The 25121-nt window shown below is 41.5% G+C and overlaps 1 protein-coding gene across 7 annotated transcripts in view; it reads right to left on the bottom strand.

Moving 5' to 3' along the window:
• Positions 1-752: 752 nt before the first annotated feature.
• Positions 753-25121, bottom strand: part of IRF2 (interferon regulatory factor 2) — a 39411-nt gene continuing 15042 nt past the window's right edge. For 4 of the 7 annotated variants that reach the window (XM_021543508.3, XM_085578748.1, XM_085578749.1 and 1 more), the window contains exons 2-10: positions 23423-23552; positions 22375-22482; positions 17437-17536; positions 16652-16828; positions 14650-14696; positions 11503-11614; positions 8505-8669; positions 3431-3477; positions 753-2098 (exon numbers count right to left, since the gene is read on the bottom strand). In XM_021543508.3, coding sequence (XP_021399183.1) covers positions 1787-2098; positions 3431-3477; positions 8505-8669; positions 11503-11614; positions 14650-14696; positions 16652-16828; positions 17437-17536; positions 22375-22461 — 1047 coding nt within the window. In that variant the 5' untranslated portion in view covers positions 22462-22482; positions 23423-23552 and the 3' untranslated portion in view covers positions 753-1786. Of the gene's footprint in view, positions 2099-3430; positions 3478-8504; positions 8670-11502; positions 11615-14649; positions 14697-16651; positions 16829-17436; positions 17537-22374; positions 22483-23418; positions 23553-25121 lie in introns of all 7 variants that reach the window. The other 3 variants (XM_077782892.2, XM_077782893.2, XM_085578746.1) reach the window with 2 other exon arrangements.

Genomic DNA, 25121 nt, shown 5'->3' with positions numbered 1-25121 from the left:
TGTGACTGCGCATCAGCCCAATATACTCTGCTCTCAGCTCACACACCTGTCAGGCTGGTATGAGAATGGTAATCACATCTGAAGGGCACTCTGTCCACATATTTTATGTACCTGAATCAATCTGTGTCACACCCAACAGCTTAAAAAACTGCAAAAAGGTGAGTGCTCTCAACTTCTCTCTGTCACAGCCTGCCCATCGCCACAACCACACGAGTCATTGTGCACCCTTACTTAGATACACTACAGCTTTCCAGGAATCAGAACTTGCCATCATGCAATTATGTTGAAAGCCCTGGACAATGCTAACTTGATTTCTGATTCATTCCATTGATTGGTTGAGACTGCAAAATGAGATTTTTCCAGATAAGGAAGCTGCAAACAAGCCACATGAGGATCTATGAGGAGCGGCGGAAGTATGGCTGAGCTTGCATTGGGTGGGGGATGGATTTTGACACAATCCCTTCCACGAGGTAACCTGTTCAAAGCACAGCCACGGAGTAACAGCTGAACAGGTGCCCCAGCTCCCAACCTCTACATTTGAGGCCAAACTTGAATAAGTGACCTTTCAGTTCTAGTTGCCCTTTCCACCTTCAGCTGCCTCAAGCACAGCACTTCCCATCCTGTTGGATGGGTACTCCAGAAATTGTAAAGGCAGCTTATGCTAATTGCTCACTCTGAGAGGTCACATTCACCTATCAAACCCATGCCATCTGGGGCTTCTGAAAGATTAAAATGAGAGACAAACAAGAGGATTATTAAAAATTTAACTATATACCATATTTATTATCAATCCACAGGATAATCTGATTGCTACATGAGCTCATAAAAGCTATTTCACCTTTACAAAATTAAAAAAAAATGTGCCACAAGGATGTCATAACTGCTGATAACCAAGGACTGAATCTTAAAATTATAAATTTTGCTGTAGAAAAGATTAAAAAAAATTATATTCACTTTAGAATTTTACTTTGAATAAAATATTCCCCTGTATAAAAAATAAAAAAGCTTGCTCTGGTTAGAATTAGAGTATTTTTCTTCTTTTTTAAATCTGGGAATTTGCATAATATCTCTGTAATAAGTTTCTTTTATTTTTTCTATTGTACCACGCGGCATTCAAGCATAGCAGATTAGAAACAAACATGATGAAAGCAGTCTCAGAACGTATGAAATCCACATGGAAAGTTTTAGTTTCCTTTCCCTCCCTCTATTCTTTAAAGACACTTCAGCAAGAATAGCCTTGGAAAAGAATACAGGTGGAGAGGGACCTTCAATGTGCCATTAAGTAGAGCAAGGTAATAAAAGGCCTTTTGTAAGTGCTTTCTTAATAAGGTGCAGAAGCAGACTGCAACTTTGCTAGTACTGCACTATGTACAATATTCACAATAGATTTTTCTTTATTTAAAAATATTCCAGCTAGTTCACATTTTCTCTCCCATTCTGAGGCTTTCAGTTCCATCACAGCCTTGACAGCAAGAAGTGCAGCAGCATCACTTCCCTTGTGGTCGGTTGGTCCTCTTATGAAACACTGGAACCTGTGAGTGAGCCAAAGTTCTTGGGTTCTTCTCCTATGTAGCAACCTTGGAAATATGGGTTCAGGTATACACACTGACTGCTGGAGTCCTGAGTTAAAAACAATCCGGCACTGGAGTCAGACACTGCAAAGTTTTATATTGCCAAGGCTTTACCTTAGGGTTTGTCTCTGTGCGTCAAGGGATGAACCTCTCCTAGAGAAACATAAAATACAAAAACAAACAAAACAAAGCTAAAAAACCACACTGTCAAAGGCTTAGCAGCTCTTAACTCTTGACTGAGTGATGTCTGACGTTTTCTTGATGACGCTGGCCCGTGTCTCACGGTCTGGCTGGCTGCTGCTTGTGGAGGCTGTGGACACTACTTGTGGCAGAGGGATGTCTGGGAAAGGAGGCCAGGAGCTATTGTAAGGCAGTGGGCAGCTTTCTTCTTTGATGGTGACTTGGAGGTCAGGCTTGTTGGCTACAAAAGTTGCCATGCTGGGAAGCATATGAGAAGTGTTCCTCATTCCTAGATTGCTGAGATACTGTTTGCCTTCAATGTTTTTTTTCTGCCAATGAAGTCGTCCCTAGAAATGGGGGAAGAAAGGAAGACTGTGTAAGAGAACACAACTTTGTGAAGTACTCCAAGTAACAAGATGAAGATAGGAATATCCACATATTGCATGGGAATTATTGCACCTCTAGGAGCCTGAGCCTCTAGTCACTGGCTTAGGATAACTTTGCTCTCAGCCATTTCTCCTTTCTTGATGTCATGTATGGGCTTAAATTTTGTTGGCCCTCCATCACTCAAGAGGCATTATCTATAGCTCCTCTGAATGGAAAATAAAGGTCTTATTCCCAGTATGCCAGAGACAAAAATAGATGCAGATATCTAGAACTTCAAACAGTAGTGTCTCCTCTGTTACCAGAGGCAGGCACAGAGACCCAACACAATACAGCTAGCAATACAGGTGAGGCTGCTGGGAAACCACTGTCACTTGACACTGCATCCCTCATCACAGGGAAGATGATCATCCAGTTGTTTGCCCACCACAGATGCTGCAATGGCATGTTCTGTTGAAGGAGGTCTGTGGAGTCACTACTGGCAGTCTACAGATGGGCACTACCCCAGCCAAGGCACCAGAGACCAGGTGGGTTAGCCATGTTGTTATACAGATGTATAACTGCTAGTCCTCCAAGAAGGAGGATTCAGAGAGCCTTTGGTGAGGGACACAGCAGGAGAGAGCTTTGCAAAAGGCCTTATGCAAAAATACAGCTGGAGCACAGGGCATCCAAGAGCCCTCAATGAGCTTAATTTGGCTTTTAGGTACACATAGAGATTGGTAGGTCTGGCACCTTGATGACAGCCCCAAAATAAAAGGCAAGGTGTTTTTGTATATGTGCAGCTCAGGTTATTTTCCCCATGGATTCCTTTCACCCAGCAATACCCAACTGACTGCTCAGGAAAGCTCTCTGCCCCACCTACCTCAAATATTCTAGGTTCATTTCAGTCATAAGTGTAAGCATTTCCTCCAGTTATATGAGTTCAGGTGCCATTTAAGGAAAATGAAGTGAGCGAGCTTTCAGCCAAGATAAAATACTCACTACCCAGCAACCTCAATGCATCATGTTAACATACTAGCTGGCACTCTTGATGGCACTGCAGAACATATTATTATGCAAATTAATCTTGTAGTTTGGACAGATGAGGAGAAGTTAATTTGTAGAGCTATTAATTCTCTGACAATCATCTGTCTCTGACAATCGTCTGTATCCCCTGAACCTTCCTGGACTGCTTTTCTTCCTTAGCTATTACCAAAATGAATATTCCCTGGGTAAACAGAATTGCAATAGAGAAGGGAGTTAAATATCTCAGGGAGACCTTGACCCAAACTGCTAAAAATCCAGAAAGCACTTACCTCTGCATTTTCTTCATCGCTTGGAATGCTGTCAGTTGTTTCACTTTCTGTCAAACAAAATAGAAACAAAAATGAAACTCATGCTGTTCTATCTATAGTAACAAATTCCAGCTCAAGAGGACTGATGTATGTCCAACAAGTGGAAGCAAACAGAATCAAGTCAAACAACCAGAAAACAATGGAGAACCATGGAGACCCTGCCACAGCAGGATTAGACAGCACAGCTGCCTTGAACAACTGGGGTAAATTCACATGGTTATCCTAGTTAACATATCTATTCTGGAAAAGACAGTAATAGAGAGGGAAGAAGTAGATTTGTGCTTTCTGGGAAGACTCTCCAGCAAGCAGGGGATGCCCCCCTTCCCTTGCCCTCTACAGCCACTCCAGGCCCTGCCATGGACAGAGATCTGTCCAAATCTTTATCTCCAGGCAAAATCAGTAACAACTCCATCCTAGAGGAGATAAATGTGGTTTTGTTCCATGAACTGTTATTTCAGCCTGCCACCTCAAGCGCTTGTTGTCACTTCTGGGGCTTTATAACTGTTGATATGCTCTGGTACAGTTGGTATAGTTTTGATTTTGCTACCACTCTCCAGCCTGTTTCTTAACCCTTCACTCCCCACTTGAGCAAGTGGCAATAGAATAGTCTCCAGCCCCATCACCTCCCCACCACTGCACACGGCCTCCCTCACCCTCATCACTTGAACCAGAGCACAAATACAGTACAGTTCCAGTGGGACAGCCATCTTCCTGTAGCTGTAGCCCTCCCTTGCAGAAGAGCCCTAAATCCAGGAAGTCTTATTGTATTTTTAAGCCTACATGTGCCTGAAGACACATCCCCTGCTGTCTGAGGATCAGGTTCCTGGCCCATGAGTGGTTGAGACTGCTGTGCCTCAGATACCTCTGAGACAAGGCAGAAACCCCTCTTGTCAGTCTGCAGTGATGGCTCCTGCTGCCTTCAGCACAGCCACTGGTTCCCCAGACTAATCCAGTGGAGGCCTGGACTGCAGGTTTCCTTCAGCTTGTGGGGTTTTGAACCACAGTGTCCTGTTTCCTGGGAGGATAACCCTAGGCATCTATCAGGATACTAACACTCCAAAGCCCACAGCAGGGCTGCACAGATGGGGCTTATCCAAAGGAACACAGAAATCACACAATTCAAGGAATTATGTGATGAATTATCATAGCAGGCAAGAGGGCTCTGAAACCCCAATTTTCACTCTTAGCTCTGTGTTATGCATTTTAGTGCATGCAAACTGCTTTGCACAGCCCCTGCAACTACCTTCCCAGAGACCAATCTCATGCTCTACACTGGACATGAGTGCTAAGAGTGCATGGATCATGCCTAATGGATTGTGCCCCTGCACATCTTCAGAGAGACTGGCAGTACTTTGCCATCCTCTCAAGGTTTGGTTAAGTATTAGGTTCAGGCAGAAGACTGTAAATCAATGGGCTGAACCACTGCTCAGACCCCAGGATCTAAACTGTACTCAAAGTCCTTTTACTCCAGCCCAGCTACTCCAGACTGCTGCTTCCAAAGCCAGCACCTCTCCTGTGCCAGAGTCTCTACCACAGTGTGCAGTAAGCAGAGGAACAGTCCAAAACATTAAATCTAACTGCAATGACCTGTGAAGTTAATGCACTGCAGGGCTTCTCCTTCACTGACCCAGGCAGAGAAAGTTGTGTCAATGTGCGCTGGATAATTAAGCCATACTGGGGGGACGAGAAGGAAAATTAATACGCACAAAGGAGAAACAGCCCAGAAGACAGAATCAATAGAATGAATCCACACAGCGACAAGTAACAGATATTCTTTGACATGAAGAAGCGTGTCACAACAAAAACAGAGTGATGCAGCTGAAAAGGAATCCATCCTTGGTGTTTATACATAACAAAATGCTGAGTAAGAGATAGCACTATAGTTAGCAAAGCCAGGAAAGCTGGCCATGAAGGCATGGAAAGCTAGAGAGGTTATTTCTATCAAGAAGGGTATTTGAATCAGTGTCAAACACAACAGGCAGCTGACAACAGCCTCGGTAATAAAAACCAAAAGGACTTCACAGACATCAGTGGATATATGAAAAAACTCGCATGGGTGACTCACGTAATTTGCCTGAGTAACCTCAGAAAGAAACCAGAGGTGTTTTGAAATAAACCAGATTTATGTAGGACAGCTGACATATCTGGCTACTTTTTTTGGTTGTTGTTTTAGAAGAGCTCAACTAACTGTTCCTGTACAGCTGCTATGATCATACTCTTTCCTGCCATTCAGCCAGTAGCACCTGACAGAGGAAACCCACAAGCACAAGGCCAAGGTTCCTGTGGTTCTATACAGGTCTGTGTGGAAAGCAGAAATAGTCACAAGAGTGTCTGGGAAATTTCAGGGTTCTAACACACAGACTCCTGTCCTTGCTCCAGCCTCAAAAGCAAATCCTTAAAAAAAAAAACAAACCCAAAAAGTGGTTCACAGAACAAATCAGGCTGGAAGGGACCTCAGAAGGTCTACAGCCCAACCTTTTGCTCAAAGCAGGGCCAGCTACAGGATTAGGTTAGGTTGCTTGGGGCCTTCTCCCTTCAGGTCTTCAAAACTTCTGAGGATGGAGGCAGCACCATCTTTCTGGGTATCCTGCACCACTACCTGACTGTCCTTGTGGTAAAACAGGTGATACTTTTTCTTATATCCAGGTGGACCATATTTTTTTGTTTCAATTTAGCCTGCTGTTTCTCATCCTCGTACCATGCATTTCTGTGAAGTGCCTGGCTCTGCCTTCTCAGGAACATCCTTGCAGTAGAGGCAGCTGCTATGAAGTCCTCAAAATCATCTCTTTTCCAGGCTGAACAAGCCTCAGTCCCTCTATCCTCTCACAGAGTGAGAATCCATACCCTGCGTAGCCCTCCTCTGCCCTAGATCCAGTTTGTTTGTATGTTTCTTAGCCTGGGGAGCTCAAGACTGGATGCAATACTTTTAAAGTAGCACAACTAGTGCTGAGTAGAGGAGGATAATCACTTCCCTAGATCTACTGGCCATGCTCCTGAAAACTGCTGGCCTTCTCTGTGGCTGAGGTGCTCTGGTGTCTCGCACTCAGCTCACTGCCTACCCACCTTTCTGCAGAGCTACTCGCCATACCATCAGCCCCAGCCGCTATTGTAAAGATCTCTTCCTTCCAATGCACAGGACTTCATATGTGCCCTTGCTAAACTTCATAAGGTTTCTGCTGACCCATTCCAGCAATCTCTCCAGGACTCTCTGAATGACGGTTCTGCCCTCAAACATATCAACTGGTGTGCCCTATTTGTTGTCACCTGTGAAGTTCACAAACATGTCTCCAATATATCTTCTGCTCATCAATACATTAAATAAGACTTGTCCCAGGACTTCTCCCTTGCAGTACTTCTATCTGGCCTCTAGCTACAGTAGCCAGGATCATCAAGAGCTGTCTTGAGATGTACTCAAAAGCATGCCAGTGGCATGAAACTCTGCTATCTGATTTTTGAGCTAGCAGATCCAGGTATAAGTTAGGACAACTGAAGGCCACCAAGGTACTAAGACAGTGTAAGGGGATATCAGAAGTACTTCAATCACCCTTCATTTTCCTTATGCAGGCTGGTTGCAATGACATTAGGCAGGTAGGTCATGATTTGCTCATGTCAAGATGGTCAGCAGACCACCCTTCTCTATCATTACAGTCCAAGAAACCACTATGACTTCCAGACCAATACAGTGACTTCTGTTTGCATTTCTAGAATTTACATCCTATAGCTGAAGATAAAAGATTGCATAATTGTCATGTTTGCATAGATAGAAAAGTTTTCCAAGACACATTTGTAAAGAAGATGTTTCAAAGGCCCTTGTCTCCCTTCTGTTAATAAATTTAAGCACTCATATCTCCCTGCCTTATGCTTTGCAAAGGTCTTCTAAATTCTAAATCTTTGGTCATTGCAGACTAAACATTTTGGGAAGCATGATCATTTATCAACATGTGTGAGACTAACAGTGGAGACAGTCCAAAAGAACATCATACTATTCACTTGGTCCCAAAGATAAAAATTACATACTTTATAAAAATGTGTCTGGAAGAAATTTCAGTCTAATAAGTCAAAGGCAAACCCATGTGTAAAAGAATAAAATGCATGGCAAACTATTAATACTTAAATTTGCCTTAAAAGGTGTTTCTATTTGTGTTTCTACCTAGTTTCCTAAAGCTTGCAAATTAGCACCATGCTAAAACAGAAAGGAGAGGTTGTATCTGAAACTTCTTCTACTTTCCAATATGGCTTTGTCCTGCTTCCTATGAAATAAGTCTTATATGATTGTGGGAACTCTATACAGCATTTACACATATACATTTTTGTCTGTTCTCCCATAGAAACTTCTGAACACACTGTTAGACTTGGATAAGGGATAAATGAGTGCCAAAGACTTCCTAACAGTTATATGAAAATAAGAGGCCAGATGAAAAGGGAAACCATAACCACCCTCACAGGGAGTAGGGGGAAGCCTGTTATCTCATCCTCTTTTTAGGTATCAGAGAATCCAGATGGCTGGCAGACGTTAGAAGCCAGATGTCCACACTCTGCTGCTTGAAAGATCACTTGTTATCAGTAACTACATGCCTCTTCTCGTCTGCAGCAAGACAGACCCACTCCGTGTGGGCCCTCAGCTCCATATCTGCATACATACCATTAGTGCAGCCCTAAACACTGCACACTGTGCTAGACACTGAGTAAACAGAGCAAAAAAGACCTTTGATCTTTAGTAAGGCAGAGAGCATGTCATTTGTACCACTGAAAATCCCCCTCTAAAAGATCTCTGCGTTATACCCAAAGAAGTTCTTTTTCCATTACTCACAGGTTAAATCTGTAGCTCACATTTCCAAACTCAGATCTGTCAAGTTTTTCCCCAAGGAAATGAGCAGAGGACTGTGTATTTTTGAGTTTCGTTAACAATTCAGAAGATAGATGAGTATCCATTTCTGAATCTTCATTAGCTAGCCTGGCAGAGCCCTCTTTCCCCCAACAGCGTCTTCCCAACATTTCCAGAAAAAGGAGTGTAAAGAAACACCAAGTTGCTTACCTGCATAGGATGAGACAGGGGAGATCTGTAGAGGATACAGCTGGCTCATGCTGAGGGGCTGTTCATCACTTTCTGTTGTCACCTCTACCACCTGACAAACATCAGGAGGGTTGGCAACTATCACCTGCTCCTCAGTGCTGCCATCAAGGTGTGGATGTCCTACAACTTGGGATTAGAAACAACAAAAGTGATTACTGATAACATCTCAACCCTGTTGAACTTCTAAGAGCCTGCTTGGTATCTGAGTCTTCAATAGTCTCAGCATTTTTCTCCATGCACACCACCTGCTTTCAGGGGATATAATTTTCAGTGACAGTTCTAAGGGAAATCTGCAATCCTCAACAAGCAAGCTGTAAACCATCCCATGGTCTCTGAATGCTCTAATGTAAATTATACAACAGAAGGCCAGAACCAGCATACAAAAATCAGGCCACGGGGTCAAGCAAAACATTGTGGGAGTCTGATGTACATACGACATTAATCTATGAAAAATTTCTGCTCCAGTTATATGGCTATTGTCACTGACCCTCACAATGCTATTGATAGTATGCATAAAATAAATTTGTACCTGCAATCCCCATGATCTGTGACAGAAAGCTACAGTTTGGTTGGTTATTAACAGATGAGTTTCCTATTTCCCCAGGTACATGATATTTAATACCTAAAAAGTATGTGAAATTTCATGGCAAAGGAGCATTACTTATTTCTACAAAGTGAAGCAACCATGGATGCTTTCTAAGTGTCCTGAAATGCCTTGCAGATATTAATTGTTCTACACTGCAACCTTTTGAAAAAGGTTGACAAACCAAGGTACCAAGAAGTTACTGAGCAAAGCAAAAGTATGATAAAAGCCAGAATCTCACTCATCTGAAACTGCTTGACAGAATTTCCTCTGTCTTGTACAACTCCTCCTTTAATCCCAGCTGTATGAATACATGATAAATGCATTAATCCAGCACAGAACTGAAAGCCAATGAGTTAGTTTAGAAGAATGCACAGGGATGGAGCCATCTCAGAGGATGGCTAACCTGAAACCATGGTTACCCAAGAGAAAGACTAAGATATTTATTCACAGAACATAAAGGAAACAATAGGCTAAATTCTGTACAAACACAATGCTGTGTTGTTCAAACAGCCCATTTTTTCCTAGACCCATGTGGGGAAAAACATGTAGGCAATGAAATACAACAGATCTTGCAATTTTCCAGCTAAGTAACCTGAATATACTAATTATTAAATTTGAAAAGTCAAAAGACAGCATCTATTCCTGCATGAACTAAGATAAATAAACAAGAATGCACATGTTTATACAGACAATCCACTCCTTCATTCTATCTTTAGACAGGGCTTTTTGAAAAGAAAAGTGACAGGTGTTTTTCCCAGGAAAAAGATGCATATTATTTTGCTTTGTGAAGTGCCAGGTAACCACTGGAAGATCTTCAAAACTTAGATGTGTATTTTAAGAAACAATGCCAGCACAGAAAAAATTACATACATACCAGATAGAGTTTTTTTAAGTTGGTCACTACAATTACTACAATTATGTTTCATATATTTAATTTCCCCTTCATTTCACCTTTCCTTGTTCAGAAACAACCAGATTTTATTGAGTGTGGTGAGAGTGGTGCAAGAGCACACACAGTTAATTTATCTGGGAGAGACAAATAATATTGCACAACCCGCTCAGGGTATGAGCAGGCCATCTGCACTGTTTTATCTCTTTCCTCAATACCTGACAAACTCTTACCCACCCTGAGAGATAAAAATGCACAGCAAAAAATACTGCTCACTTGGGCAATATGCCACAGTTTTCAGTGAGCTGCACGTATGTCAGAAACTCTGCAGGTGCTGTTTGTCTTTCATCCCCGCCAGCTGATTTCCTGTCTCTCTGCAGAATGATTCTATTTTACCTTTCCCTCCCTGTTTACATTAAAATCCTTCCTGCAGTCCTAAATAACTGCTTCTTTCTCCAGTCTGGATAAGCAGCACACCTCACATCTCAATAATTAAATAACAATGGATGTTCCTACCTGATCCTCAGTCAGTGAACAGGAAGCACTAATAGCACTATAGTGCTACTCCTTCAAGCTATAACAGTAGGAGCCTGTTCTAATGTTCTGACAAAGCAACAGCTGACTAAATGAACTGCCATAAAGAGAGTAAAGCTACTAACAAACTCCTCAGCTACACAAGTACTTCAGGGGAATGACTATGCAGAGCCCTGTGACCTAAGGAATGAGGATCAAAAATAGTCACTGCACATGATTTCTGCCATCTCTCCAAGCAGAATACTAAAATATTTGTCATATTTAAAAGTGGAATTCTAGACAAAATGGGTCATACTATTAGGAGCTCTTGCTGCAGTGACAACCTTAGCCAAAAAAGAGCTGTCAAGGCCCAGTCCAATTATTCTACTGACAACCAATTATTCACATGCTGAGATGACAGCTAATTTCTAATGTACTGGTTTCTAAATGCAGTCTTTGATGACCCTTTTCGTTAGCTCAGTGATGTCAAAAACTATCTCTGCTATGGAGGTGTCAGTGAAAAGAACCAAGTTCCTATATTTTGCCTGCTGGATTGAACTCCCAAATAAAATGGTATTCTATACAAACCTCTGCTTTAAGCAATGGGAAACTGCCATCTGACTGCAGTTTAACTTCCATGTGACACTGGCTACAGTCTCCTCATGGCTGAGGACTACCCTGTAGAATAAGTGCCCACCCTGAGAAGCCAGCTAAGAGTGCCTGTAAGTGCTTTACTCTCAAGACAACCAGCCCAGTGGCACAGTACTGCTCACTGTCTCTGCAAGGTGGTGTGGCTGGCCTGCAACCACTACCTTCCATGGCCTAGGCTACTGAGAAATGGGTCTACCTGACTGCAATCGTGGCATTCCCCGAAGTGCAAAATGCTGATGGAAAGATAAGTCTGGCAGACCAAAAGGGTTTTTGAAGTCACCTGTGTGCTTAATATGTAAAAAAAGCATAGCAGTACTTACCTACAAAGTTCACTGTACTGTCAACTTCATTTTTTATACTGGAGGACAGGAAGTAGTCAGAAGTGACAGCATTTAGCCCATTCATCCCAAAAGATGATTCAACTGGCTCTTGCTAGAATGAAAACAGTACAGTTGGGTCAGGGTTGCTTTATTTTAGGAGACAGTTCATCTCTTTGTTCTGAGATGGTAATAAATCCCATTACTTCTGTCTGCCATATACCCCCTGCTCTCTGCAAGACACTGTCTTAAAACAAATATTTCTCTGAGGAGAAGCCCGAGACAAATTAATTTCTAAATCTTGTTCTTTGAAAGGAAAACGATTTTTAATTTTCAAATTTAGAGTAAGCCTTCTGAGAGCAAGGAAGTAGTAAGCTATTTACTACAAGAGATTAACATTTGAAACAAACAAGGAAGAAACACTGCTTTAAAACAGTATTCTATTTAACATTCATCCTCACTCCCTTCCAAATATGCTCGATCTCTTTGCACTCTCTAAAAGGAAGCCTTAGTTTCTAAGTACAGCAATTACTAAATTCTAGCCTTAATTTTTTTCTATAGCGAGCCTGAAAGCAAACCAAAGTGTTTACACTAAATACAGCCTTTTAGATCACATCATAAACATTACCACAGGGCAACAGCATTTGCAAAACACCACCTGTTCTACACAGACTGAGCTTTCCATAAGATGCCTCTCTGTAAGCCTGATACACTTGAGTGGGAATAAAAAAAAATCCCTTCAGAGTAGGCATCAAAAACTTAATTCCATTAACTCAGGATTTCTTTAAAAGGATTATTCTGCATGTGCAACTTCCTCTCTGGTATTGACTCTCTCACAGGTTTATTGGTTACAATGTCTAAAGTCTTCTGTTCTCACTCTACCAGCCCTGCAAGGCTGCAAGTTGTCCTCTGCTTGCTGAGGCAGAGACACCCACAGAAGTGAAGAGCTGTCCACACCATGCTCATTTTCACTGCTCTAAAGCATTTCATCAAAGGTAGGGCAAAGGTAAGCCTTAAGACCTGCAGTGCCAGCCCATTCCAGTACTGCTGAACTGTTATATTTGGGTCAAAATACTGGGGGCACTGTGACAGGTTTTTTTCTGGATGTCACATGCTGTGATTGTGATCTACTCAAAAAGCATTGTCACTTCAACACAAGCACCTTCCCAGACACTAAAGCAAGGCAAACATGCACCCTATTGCAACATTCCTCTGCACATCAGAAGGGTGGAGAGTTAAGTGTTAATGGCAACTAGGTCTTTGATGAGATGCACCAGTTGTGCTGGCCCATAGGTCAAAGACTTGGAGAGCTTGAAAAGATAAAATTAGCTGCTATTGATCCATTGAGGGTCACAACTGCAGAGATAGATTAGGGCTGCACACTGGAGCCTTGAGTATCTGGTGCTGTTTGCTTTAATTCACAGCAAACACAGCAGCCCCCATGGAAATACTGTGTATGCAGCACTTCCTCAACTCTTTTGATGATTGATTACAGAGAAGTTTATTTTGTAGCCCCTTTCAAGCTTCAGAAACAAATATGCATCTTAGAACTCAGGTGATGGTGCCAGACCCACAAAGAGACTTGGATACTGGCACAGTTGGTGTTAAATCACCTGAATTTTCAGTGTTCAGATGTCTAACCTAAGCTAAATGCATAGAGAAAGCTGTTACTAGGATTTAAAAAAATATCTCTCAATGTGGAGCTGCATGGTCAAGAGTATACATCTAGGATAAGGTAGAAATTCAGCCACTGCAGCCAGGCAAATTGTGGAGTAGACTCCCACTGGGCTCCACTAAAAGACATTTCTCAAGGTAACTGTGAGGTGTTCAATTCAAAACATGCAACTAGGATCTCAGGAATTCTCATCACCAAGCAAAGTAATTGTAAGAAGCTTTCATGCTCAGAGATGTGCATTTGCTTTAATTCATGTACTACCCTTCACTACTACAGCCTTCAACATTCAACAGTCAGCCTAAGAGTGGCTGAGTATGGGAAGAGCACCTCTCCAAATCCAAGCTAGCCACCGCACACATCTGTCACAATGGGGGAACAGACAATACTACCTGGCCCCAGCTCAGAGCCACAAGAACTAACAGGAGGTATCACTGGTAGGTAAGTGTATGTGCTGGCACACTGCTCTGTTCTGACCAAAGCAATTTTACTGGCTCCCTCTGAACATCAGCTACCACTTGATAGTAAGCACAAGTGGCAGCATGAGCCAAGCAGCACAGTTACAGAGTGGCTCCTTTAACACAATTTAAAAGTCACACCATTCTGATGTGAAACTGCACAACTACTGTGGCAGCACTGGCTTTCCAAACTGTTTTAGTGGAGGACTTTTTCCCACATTTCTGGGTTCACCTGGCCCAGAGAATCTCCTGGCCAGAGGCTGCAGAGCCTGAACCCAGGCATGAATGGCACAGCCCTCCACAAGTGAGCAGCAGGGGACCGATCTGCCCTTGCACTGTAGACACAGCTGCTACACACAGCCTAAGGACACAAATTTTACTGAAAGATGAGAGTCTGAAATCTGAGGTTTGTTTTTTTTGTTAAAAAAATTGAAGGTGGACTAGCTCCTGCTGATATGTAATACTGACCACCTCACAGAGGCCCTTGGCAGGGGCCAGGAAACACCATGCCTTGCAGGGACAGCAGACTTCAGTCTGGGCCCACACTCTGAACAAGGCTGCAGCTGAAGAGCTTTACAGGTGAGGCCTTCTAACAGACACAGCATGAGCACAAGGTGCAGCTCTGACCCTTGCCTAAATGAAAATTAATTTCCAGTGCTTTACACACAGGAATTAACTGCTCCAAAAGGTAGCTCTATTCTTCATAAGCATTCCTTCCCTAATTATTGTACTTCTCCTTACAGAGACAAACAAATGGCAAATGTATTGCTGAGACTGCCAGTTTTCCAACCTCCAGTCATTGTAACACAAGGGCTGTGTCTATTGATGACATAAGTCATGGCTTTAACAGCCTTCACATTTCAAAAAAAACCAACCCCAAACATCCTGGGTAACTGTAGTTACTTAACCAACCACAAGCATTTGCAAGTACCCACCACAATATACTGTTGGGGCTGTTAAAAAATATTTGCAACAGACTGTATTCACAAGCTCTTGCACCATTAAACAGACACTTCTTACCTTAATTTGTTTGAATTTGTCATCCTTCTCAGATTTTGTCTTTTTTCCTGCAACAACAGAAGGAAGATTTCATAAAGTCCTGTGTGCCATGAGTTATCCTTCACAGTTTCTATATTCACCAACAAATAGCCCCAAAATGAGCCTCAAAATGGCAGGACTTCCTAGCAAAGGGAGAACACATTTTACTTAATTTTACCCTTCCTTTAAGGCTTGGGCAGCAAAAAAATCACCTTGAATGCACTGGCTTTGTGTGTCTTTTTTAAAAGGCTACAAAAGAGAACCACTGTGGGACCAAGGAAAGCAACTGCAGTCAAAAAATCAAAGTGAAAATATGGAAGAATGACAAATTTAAAAAAAAAGGCCTGTTAAGAAAAAGAAAGGGGGAGAAAAATATTCTTAAAGGGAAGAAAAATTAAAATATATGCCTCATCACATTTCTGATGTTTTCTCTGTAGCTACAGGAAAAGGGAGATTGTTAACTGATTGAATGTGAAAAGAGATCATCATAAACTTCAACCAATATTTTTGTAAATAGTTGCAACCTGGTAGGGAAATACATATTACAATTCATGCAAAAGTGGCTTATGCAATCATGCTGGACTTGGAAATCTCCAAAACCATACTGCATATGACTCTCACAAAATATGCACCTTGGCAGACCCCAGTGCTGCTGCCCCTGCTCTGACCTGATGTAGAAGCTCAGACTTGCTGGTGCAAGCTCAGCTCTGCCCCAGTGTTAGCACAGATATGTCCCAGGAGCTTTTCCCATCTTTACTACACGATACCACAGAAAATTAGAAATGTTTGCAGCCAGGTTCTTTTGCTCCCACACATGTTTAGCCACATGACACAAAAAAAGGGCATGTGAAAATATATATGAGGCCCAAACTGTGTCAGGGTTTTACTGGACTTTCTGCAGAATCTTCTCCTGCCACAGACCCTATTCTCAGAATCTCAGCTTTAAAGATTAACTTTTCTATCTCCTACACGAGTCTATTGCCAAGAGATACGTTATGGTCCAGAGGAATGGGCCTAAACAAAATATGCTATTGACAAGAGACTGGAAACAGTTTCAAAATAAATGTTCTACCTTTTGCACATTGATCTCCCTTTCACAGTATGATTCTGCCCCAAAAATGCCATGGTTCATAATTTCCAGTCACACTGACCTTAAACTGAAAATTTGTCTTTCACTTCTCAATCTAAGTGGCAAACTGTAGCCACAGGTGTTAGAGGAACACTGTGTGTTTAGTTTATAGATTATCTTTTCATCCAAAATTCTAGACTGCACAAGACACCAAAGGACCAAGGAAACCATTGTTCTACTGCATAAACCAGTAAGGAAGCCATATGAAAGCTCATGAGCCCTAAATAAAGCAATGTTTCTACTTCAAAAGAAACCAAATACTTACAAGATTGACCTGGTGTTAGGTCTTCTCCTGGCAGGCAGGAGAATAAATTCCTAAATTTCGGGATTCAGACACTTTCCCATTTCACCATTATCATGCTCTATGGGTTGGTTTTTCATGGTCTTTGTAACTAACAATGTGGTTTCATGGTTTAATGTTCTGAGTGAGTGTACTGCTCTCACTCAGCTCAAGACAGAGCCAGTTTAATTGTACCCTTGCTTGAGAAAAGCTACCAAAATGTCTGCCACCATATTCTGAATGACCCCTACTGAGTTAAATGTGTTGAGCTTTAATACCCCTTAATCATATTCCTTGACTGAAGGAGACCTGGGACTAGATTCTGAGCACAACTCCATCAGCCTTAACAGACAAGTATCAACAGCTTGGGGGTATTGCATCTCATTGATTCTCTCTTCTGAATGCAGCCCATTTTTCATACAGTTGTTCCTAGGTTCCAGTCATTTCCCAGCCAGACAGGGCACCATGTGTAGCTTACATTAGTGGCTTGTTGCATACTGAGCTACCTGCAGTAGGTGTTTTTCTCAACACAATGCCCTCAACAGCATTTCATGTTGAAAAGCTCTCCCCTCTACCTTTTTTGGAAGGTCTTTCAGATAAGGGCAGCATCCGGTACACCCTGAAGGCATTGTTTCCTTTCTTTATACTTTTGTCCTTCACTTCTTCTATGTCAGGCAGGGAGTTCATAGCGCAACGGAAGTTTGCCTTCCATGTCTTTGGATCAGGTTTATCTACTCCTGATTGGTATTTTCCTGAACAAGAAAAGAAAAGTTAGACACATATGACATGTGATTGAAGATTTGAGGCAAATCAATAACAGCATAGGTTAGCTTCAAGGTATCAGCCTTTGGTTCCCATGACAAGCATTCTAACAATAGTTGAGGTTGCAAGAGAGTGCTATGATTTCATTCTCATGCACATTTCTAGGAGAGATGATGAACGGTTTGTGCTCAAGAAAGACCCAGGGCACTGCAGATCTGATGTGACTCCATAACAGCATGGAAAAGCTTGCACAGCATTTACCTTTATTATGTCTGGCTCAAATCCATAGAAAGACATAAAAAGCCTGAAGGCCTATGTCTACAAAGTGCTGACTGTGCACTACTCCTGACAGTTCTGAACCCAGTTGCTAACATTTAAATCAATTATGTTTTACTGTGTTCCTCAATGCAAATGAGTTATAGCACTTCAATTAAGCTGGAGAGTATCACAGGCCTTGAAAAAACACTTAGCCTCCCACAAATCTGGAAACTTGAGTTCACTCTCTGTTAGTAAAAGCAAAGACAAGAAATAATGAAAATGGAATTTTAAAAGGGAAAACAATGTGAAAATATGTCCGACAAAAAGAGAGTTCCAATACCTGTGTGAATTGCCCAGTTTCTAAATAAAGGAGCATCTTTTTCAACATCCCAACCATGTCTTGCAGCATGCATCCAGGGAATCTGAAAAATCTTCTTCTCCTGGAAGGGAAAACAAACAGGAAATGCCAACACTGACAGACTTGAGAAATCTTCTGATGATTTTAAGTCACTAATTTATAAGCACAGTTTCAGCATCTCCAAGTGTTTTGCTCCCTTCTAGCCCAGAGTCACAGTCACTGAAATCAACAGGAAAATATCCATTGGCATCACCAAAGCAGAGCACGGTCCAAGTGTATGAAATACTCAGAAGCCACTTCACAGAAGATGAGCCTGGCAGCTTTCCGAGCTGACACATGGAAAAAACATACAGTACTACACATTTCTAGGCTTTCATACAAAGCATTGTTTTGTCAGCACACACGCTTTTATGATTAGAAAAAATATATCTGAAACTAAACAACCATAGGAACAGAGCAAAATCAAGGGATTTAGAAGTCAGACAATAAATACTAGCATGGTGAAGAAAAGAGATCTTGCAAATTTGTATGCCAAGCAAAAGAATATATCAGCAGTAGACATCTCTCCAGTGGGGATAAAAAAAAACAGACACTCATGTGAAGAAGTGCATTGAAGATACCTAAACACATTTTAGTTCAGAAACTTTAGACCAAAGAAAAGTGCATTTAAAGAAATGCAAAGAAAGATTTTTTTAAAATTTGTTTTTTAACACAGAGCTAAATCAGGGCATGCCTTACGTGGTGTTGGTATAAACTGATTCCCCAAGGGATCATGGAAGATCCCTGGCAACTATTAAAGATGACAGTTTTAGGATGTAGCTCCAGCTCTGGGGACCCAATGACTTTCAGAGCTTGAATAACATGTTTCCTACACTCCTTCTACAAGCACTTAGCACACAGGATACTGGGCCAGAAGGATACTAGATCAGATGTGCTTTTATGTCATACAACACAGTAACAAATTTCTTTGTCCTGACCTAGAGGGCTGCTTCAGAACTCTTCATGCTGTTTTCTGCAAAGCCATACAAACCAAGCTTGTTCCACAACACTTGTTTTTTCTCCCCTGTTGGGAAGAATACTTATCTAGCTTCACATGCAGACATATTGCACTATAAACTATGTCACTGCAGGTTCAGATCCAGTTATCAGTCTATGAAGAGAAAAGTACTTCCAGGGCAAAATGCACCCTCCTCCTATAGCAGCCACCTGAGCTATGCTGCCTGAATTTCACCCTAAAAGAGCCTATTTCTCTCTGCAGACTACATACAACTCTAGACAGGCAGCTCTCATTTAAATGACTGCATTGTAGATTCTGGCCGAGTGAGATAAATCTTTCACCCTTTCCCCTTTCCCCAGCAGCCACTGTTCTTCCTTGACTGTCTGGTTAATATTTCACTCATGCCAAGGCTCCATTCATTTCCCTTCCTTCCCATGTGATCTTTCTTCTTCTGAGCCTGTGTTTTATCCTTCAACTTGTCTTTAATCCTTTCTGTCATATTTGCTTGTTCAGAATTGCATTCTTCCCTTCTTGCTTGGCTTCATCTTTAATTTGGAGCAAGCAACGATTTAACATGCTCCTCATTCTCCTCAAGTCCTCACACTCAATATTCCTCTTAATGTAGTTCCATCACTTCTGTCACGTGTCTTTTGCCTCTTTACTCTTCCCTCTACATATAAGTAAATCATCAACAGAGATACTTCTTTTCCCAACTCAAAGCAGTCAAAAGAAAGCCTCAAAGCCACTATTTGTGGTCCACAACACTACTGTATTCATCAGACCTAAAATAAGCTTCCCTGCCTTTACTCTTTCATAGACTATAATAAGCATAGGAAAAAAATCATCACTTCAATAGGAAACAGTTTCTATCAACAAGAACTTTAAGAATAGACCAGATTAAAATAGACCATATGATAATTCAAAACCTAGCAGACTGAACAAGACTCCAGACATAGCATCCTGTCACCATCGACTGTATTCACTGCTTCAAAAGAAGCTGCAAGGACACTAAGCAGCAGTCTAAGTGGTCATTAAAGTGATTCTGTTCATTACAGAAAGTTCTTCCCAAGACGTCTTCAAGCACAGGAATTAAACCAAATTATAATACAAAGAACAAACTCACAGAAGCTATGTGTATTATAATTTTATAATGCATATATGAGTTTACCCTCTCATACAGATATTACAGATTATCTCATCAACTACGAAATATCTAATCTTCCCTGAAATTCTGCAAAGACAGCTGATTACATCAATACCATGTAGTAGAGTGCTCTGCTCTAGTTTGCCTGGATACTTTCTATTTAAATAATACTTCTTTCTTTCACACATTATCAAACATTACTTATATTTTTCTTCAGCCAGTGCTGCATAATAATGACCTGAACAGGAAGGGGTGATCAGTGCTTTCTCTCATTCTTGGAAAACCATGTGCTGACTGGTCCAGCATTCCATCACTGGACTTTTGTGTAGAAATCTCATGTTTCTGTTAAAAAATTAGCCTCACCTAAAGTCAAAAATACAACCCACAAAAACTTTGCACTGTAACAGGAATTGTTACCAAATTCCAGTGGGAATACCAAAACGGAAGAGCTGTGACATTCTTAGAATAGGCATGAAAAGGAAAGTAGATCAAACCTCAGCTGGTTACAGCAGCATGGTGCTACTAATGCCAAGGTTGTGGTTTCAATCCTTGCACAGGCCATTCACTTAAGAGTTAGACTTGAGGATCCTTGTTGGTCCCTTCCAAATCAGAATATTCTGTGATCACTGGGAGAGCTCTGGCACTGCAAAATGCTTGGAGCATGAGACCATATACTAGCTATAAAGTCAGGACAAATCTTAAACAGTAGCATCCAACTCCAAGATAATACTCCAAGCATCCATCAAAGTAGTAGGTTGCCTCTCTGTTACAGCTTGGAATGTTTCCTTTTCCAGATCCATGAGGAACACTGACCTCTCCTACTCCCCCTCCTGACATCCCCTCTGCCCTCTGCTGAACTATGTTGTTTCATTAACACCTCCCAATTTTGTCTCTCTGGGAAGGTAAAGAAAGGTAAAGAAGGTAAAAGTATTTAGGGAAAGTAAAGGTAAAGAAAGGTAAAGGGAATTAAGAAGAGAAGGCAAAGAAATTCCCTTTCTACTTCATGCCACTCAGAAGGATAACATTTTCACCAAAGAGGTACACAAGTATTTATGCTTTAAGCCCTATAAGAAGGGATTTGCTCTGGAGGCATAATGATGAACTGACAGTAGGGGAAAGAATTATGTGTCACCCATGCTTGATATGTCATTTCTAACTGAGAGAGATTTAATTCTTTCTTCAGTTCAGAAAAAGCCCCCAAGAACAGACAGCCAATGACAATCCAGAATGGTAATAATTTATTTTATTTATTTATTTAATTAACCTTATTTCCTTAAAAGCTGTGCACACACATGAGTTTCATTCTCTTGATAATCTGACACACCTTCTTATCTAAACTGTGAACAATCCTTTACCAAACTCTGATTAAAATACTACAGCCCTATAAAGTTGATTCTGTGGATGCAGAACAGGCTGTGATACACATGACACTTCATTGATTCCATGCATGGCTTTGTTTATGGTCAGGATTTAAAGTAAAAATAAAAATATGTATGGTTTAATGATTGATTGTTGGAATGAATATACAAACATTTTTACACAGAAATGCTCAGGAGTGCAATTTTCTTGCTAAACATAACAAAGGCAATCCAGGCTGATGCCAAATCAGAGGGTAGAAGTGGGGAATCAGAGTTTAATAAACCTCAAGGTGGAGAAATTATTTCAGGATTAGGCAGGAATGCCCAGCAAAGGACAGCAGACAGAGACGGTAAGTAGAAAACCTAACACCAAAATAGAGATATTCAAGGTGAAGGACCCAAACATGGGACTCAAATTACAACGACAACAGTAAAAACCTGTCTCCTCTTCAGCTATGACCCCATTATGCAAGATCAAGGACCTACTCAAATTCACAGTGCAGCTAACTAGGGAATGGATAAAACAATATTTATTTACCCAGCCAAAGCATGAGAGTCACTGATGCAGGAAGTTACTGAGAAACAAGGTTCATAGATGAAATTTGAAGTGCTCCTGATAATTTCATAGTCATGAGCATTTCTAGCTTTGAAAGCTGAAAGAAAAGGTAGCAATTTCAATTGCCATTCTTTAACTCTAAAAATGAGCACCTTGAGTACCACAACTACTACTGCTATAGGGAGGATACCAGACTATTTGGCTTAGTGACTTAATCAGACAGGCAGTTCCTGTTTCTGGCCCTGATTTTTTGCATTTCCACCCATTCTGATAATAAAGTAGCCTCTGTAGCAACAACAGCTTCATGCTTTTCAGTGTGGTGAATTACTCTCCTGCACAGTGCAGAAAGCATGCAACATTTCCACAATTCATTGCTATTTAAAATCTCAAATAATTAGGTTTGAGTCTGGCAGGGAAAAAGTCACCCTATTTTCTTCTGAGTTGAGAAGTGTCAGAGAAATCACACAAGTCTGAAACAGCAGATTGTTGCTTCAACTCAGCCTAACACAGAACATAGTCTTCCTCCTCAGGAGAGTATTTTGAACACATGCCTCTGATGCTACTTGTTGAACAATGTGCTCCCAGGTTAAAAAAAAAAAGTCCAAGCAGAGTCTTCATAAACATTCACTTGAACAACAAAGAGTTGGAAAATGCTTTTAAATGAGCCACAAATCTACCAGGCCAAAGCAGGAGGATTCAGATCTGGCAGACAAGACTGGAGGAACAGGTTCAGCAGGAAGCATTCAGCTTTGCCCTTCCTCCCTGTCACCCCTTTGAAAACCAGGAATGAGCTGATTTACCTGTGCAGACCTCAGCCACTGCTATCAAGTTCCCCCTCATCACATGTATGCACATCCCCCCTTACCTTATTTAGCCATTTCAGCCCTGGTATTCTGTTAGAGTTGATTTGTTCTTCCAGCCAGGGCCGCATCCGCATCCTTTCGACAGGCATTGTCACCCACGTGGGAAGGAGCTGCAGGGAACAAGGGACAAGGTTACTTGTTTGCCAGGCAGAACTCCCAGGCAGCTCCTCCACCTCTACACAGTACACTTATTAAAGCTTTGCAGGCTGAACAATTGTAAATATAAACATTATTTCAGATCTGTGTGCGAACCTCCCTTAAAGCAACTGAGATGATAAAGTCTTCTTTGTGGCAGAAAATATTCTTCTGGTACACATCTGTTAGGAAAACCTTAATCTGAAGATGACATCGGGTACCAGCAAAAGTTTGGTTGCTGATACAGGTGGGATACCAGAAGGCACAAAGAAAAACACTTCCATTCTTGGAGACACTTTTTTTTGGCCACATACCTGCATTTCCAGAAGACCTTTTTTTTGCCAAGAAAAAAAATATATAATGAAAAAATATCACAAGCAGGAGGCATAATTGTACTAGCTAAAATGATACTTCTGCTAACAAAAGGGCTTTCAAATTGCAATTTCAGTCCCATGAACTTGACTAGGATTAATAAAAGTAAATTTTACATCACAGCAATTTAGCAGAGCACTTTGATTCTGGCTGAGTAGTTTCATCCCCTCCCTCCAGCTTTCTCTGATCAATCCACTCACTGATTTTTTAGCTGTTATTTTACATTTCAATGCTGTTCAGATATGAAGTGAGTGCTTCACACACCCCTCAAATACACTACGCCACCTTTTATTATCCAGTTAAGACTCAAACTGACTTCTTTTTCTGTCTCTCTCTCTCTCTTCTCTCTCACATGCACACATGACCTCAATGCCACTTCCCTGTTTAGAGCTGTAAATTATTGACATAAGAGTCCAAAGTCTTGAACCTGAGGCAGAAAATTTTTAAAACATTAACCAACTGGCACTAGAGGCAGATTAAAACACCACATTAAATGCCTGTTAAGCACCCTGGAACCCATCATTTCCACATTCAAGTACTTGCATTTAGGCTGCTGCTTCTCCTTGCCCCCTCTGCACCAGGCTCAGCTCCTTCCTCTCTCTTTTGCTCTTCACATCTGTGTTCTCTGCATCATTCTTAACTTCTCTGCTCCACTATTCTTGACGCCTTTGATCTTAAAAATAAAAAAGAGAAAGAAAAATTTGAAAACACATAGCAATGGCACAACTGTAAATGGGTTTGTTCTCTCTTCCTATGGGAGTACAGGCATGGGACAGACTAACAATTAGGCAGTATCAAGCCCACACCCAGCACAAGAGGAAGAAAAACGTTCAAAGTTTCCTCTCATTGCTCTGAGGACGTGTATTTCCTTGAAACTAATAAGGAATTAAAATCTGAATGTAACAATAAGGTTCTTTGATGTGTTCAGAGAATTTACCAGCAGCCATGGTCACACCAATCTCTTAGCAAACATATTAGTATTTTGTTTACTACTGCACAGAGCTGGTCACCCGTGCTTCAGCTGCAGCCCCTTGCAGTAAACTACAAATTTCTAAAATAGCTCAGAAAATGGATGCAATTGCTCAGCTCCCTTTCAGGTTCACTTCAGATATAAAAAAACAACCAACCCCAAGAATCCAACAACAGACAAGCCCTTGTGCATACCCCTTCTCTGTAAGAGGGAAGTTGTTTTCTGGGCAAGGGTGGTGTGGGTTCAACTATTTTCGTCCCCAGGTTGGTGGCAAACAATGTAGTCATGCTGCTGCATCCCCCCACCTTGGAACCAACAATCCTCATCCAGACTGCAGAATGTGTAGAGGAGATCTCTACCATCTTCCCCTACTACAGTCTGAGTCAAAGTTGAAAAATGCAAATGGCAATGTACTAAAAACATGAGCAAATTTTTATTTGTCTGACAAGACAGAAAGAATTATCTGCAACAAATGCATTTCTTTGTAAGGAATCTTCAAGTATGCATGCACTTTGAGCAAATTCCTGGAAACACTGTGCATTAGGTTCAATACTCAATATGAATGATCCCATTTAGCTGTTGGACTTGTCTTTCAGGTAATGAGATCCTATGACAAATTTCAAACCATCTGAATTAACAACTTAGACAGAAGGCAAAAAAGTAATCTTGAAAGTAGCAGCAATCAATCCCACTTGGAACAGGCAACATGGAAGAAGCAGAAACTGCCTTTGCACAAAAGCAATATATCTCAGGAAACAAGAAAGCTGCCAACAATCGCTACTACAAGGAAGCCAGTCTTGCCCAACATGCCAGAGTTGAGCCAACCTGTCTTTTCCCTCCCACATTCCTGGGGGTTTCCCCAGCTGCTCCCCTACAGATGCTGTTGAGAGGTGCTCCTCTCCTTTTTGGCATGCTGAGATTCCTCTGGGATTAGCAACTGCAGCTGTCAGCACACACCTTCCCGTCCATAACCCACACCAAGACAAATTAATCCAAGGTAATCAGGAGAAAAGTCTGGTTTGTGAGAAGAGAGGAGTGGCTCCCAAGACCTGTTCATCGGATTCATTGAATTTACTTCCATAAATTCAAGCCCAGGTAAAAATAGTCCTACAATGATGTTCAGCTGGAGGGAACAGTGAGAATCTTCTGGAGTATGTCCTTCACAAAGGAGCAAGTGCAGCCGTACTTCTGCTCATCAAAACAAAACCCCCAACCCACGCTCCTTTTAGAGCACATGCTGCTGAAAATAAAGCTGGATGTCTTCAGAAGACA

Source organism: Lonchura striata, chromosome 4 (assembly GCF_050655825.1).
Source record: "Lonchura striata isolate lonStrDom1 chromosome 4, ASM5065582v1, whole genome shotgun sequence".
Taxonomy (NCBI): domain Eukaryota; kingdom Metazoa; phylum Chordata; class Aves; order Passeriformes; family Estrildidae; genus Lonchura; species Lonchura striata.
The sequence above is the reverse complement of the archived record's forward strand: the minus strand, read 5'-3'. Positions and strand labels throughout refer to the sequence as shown.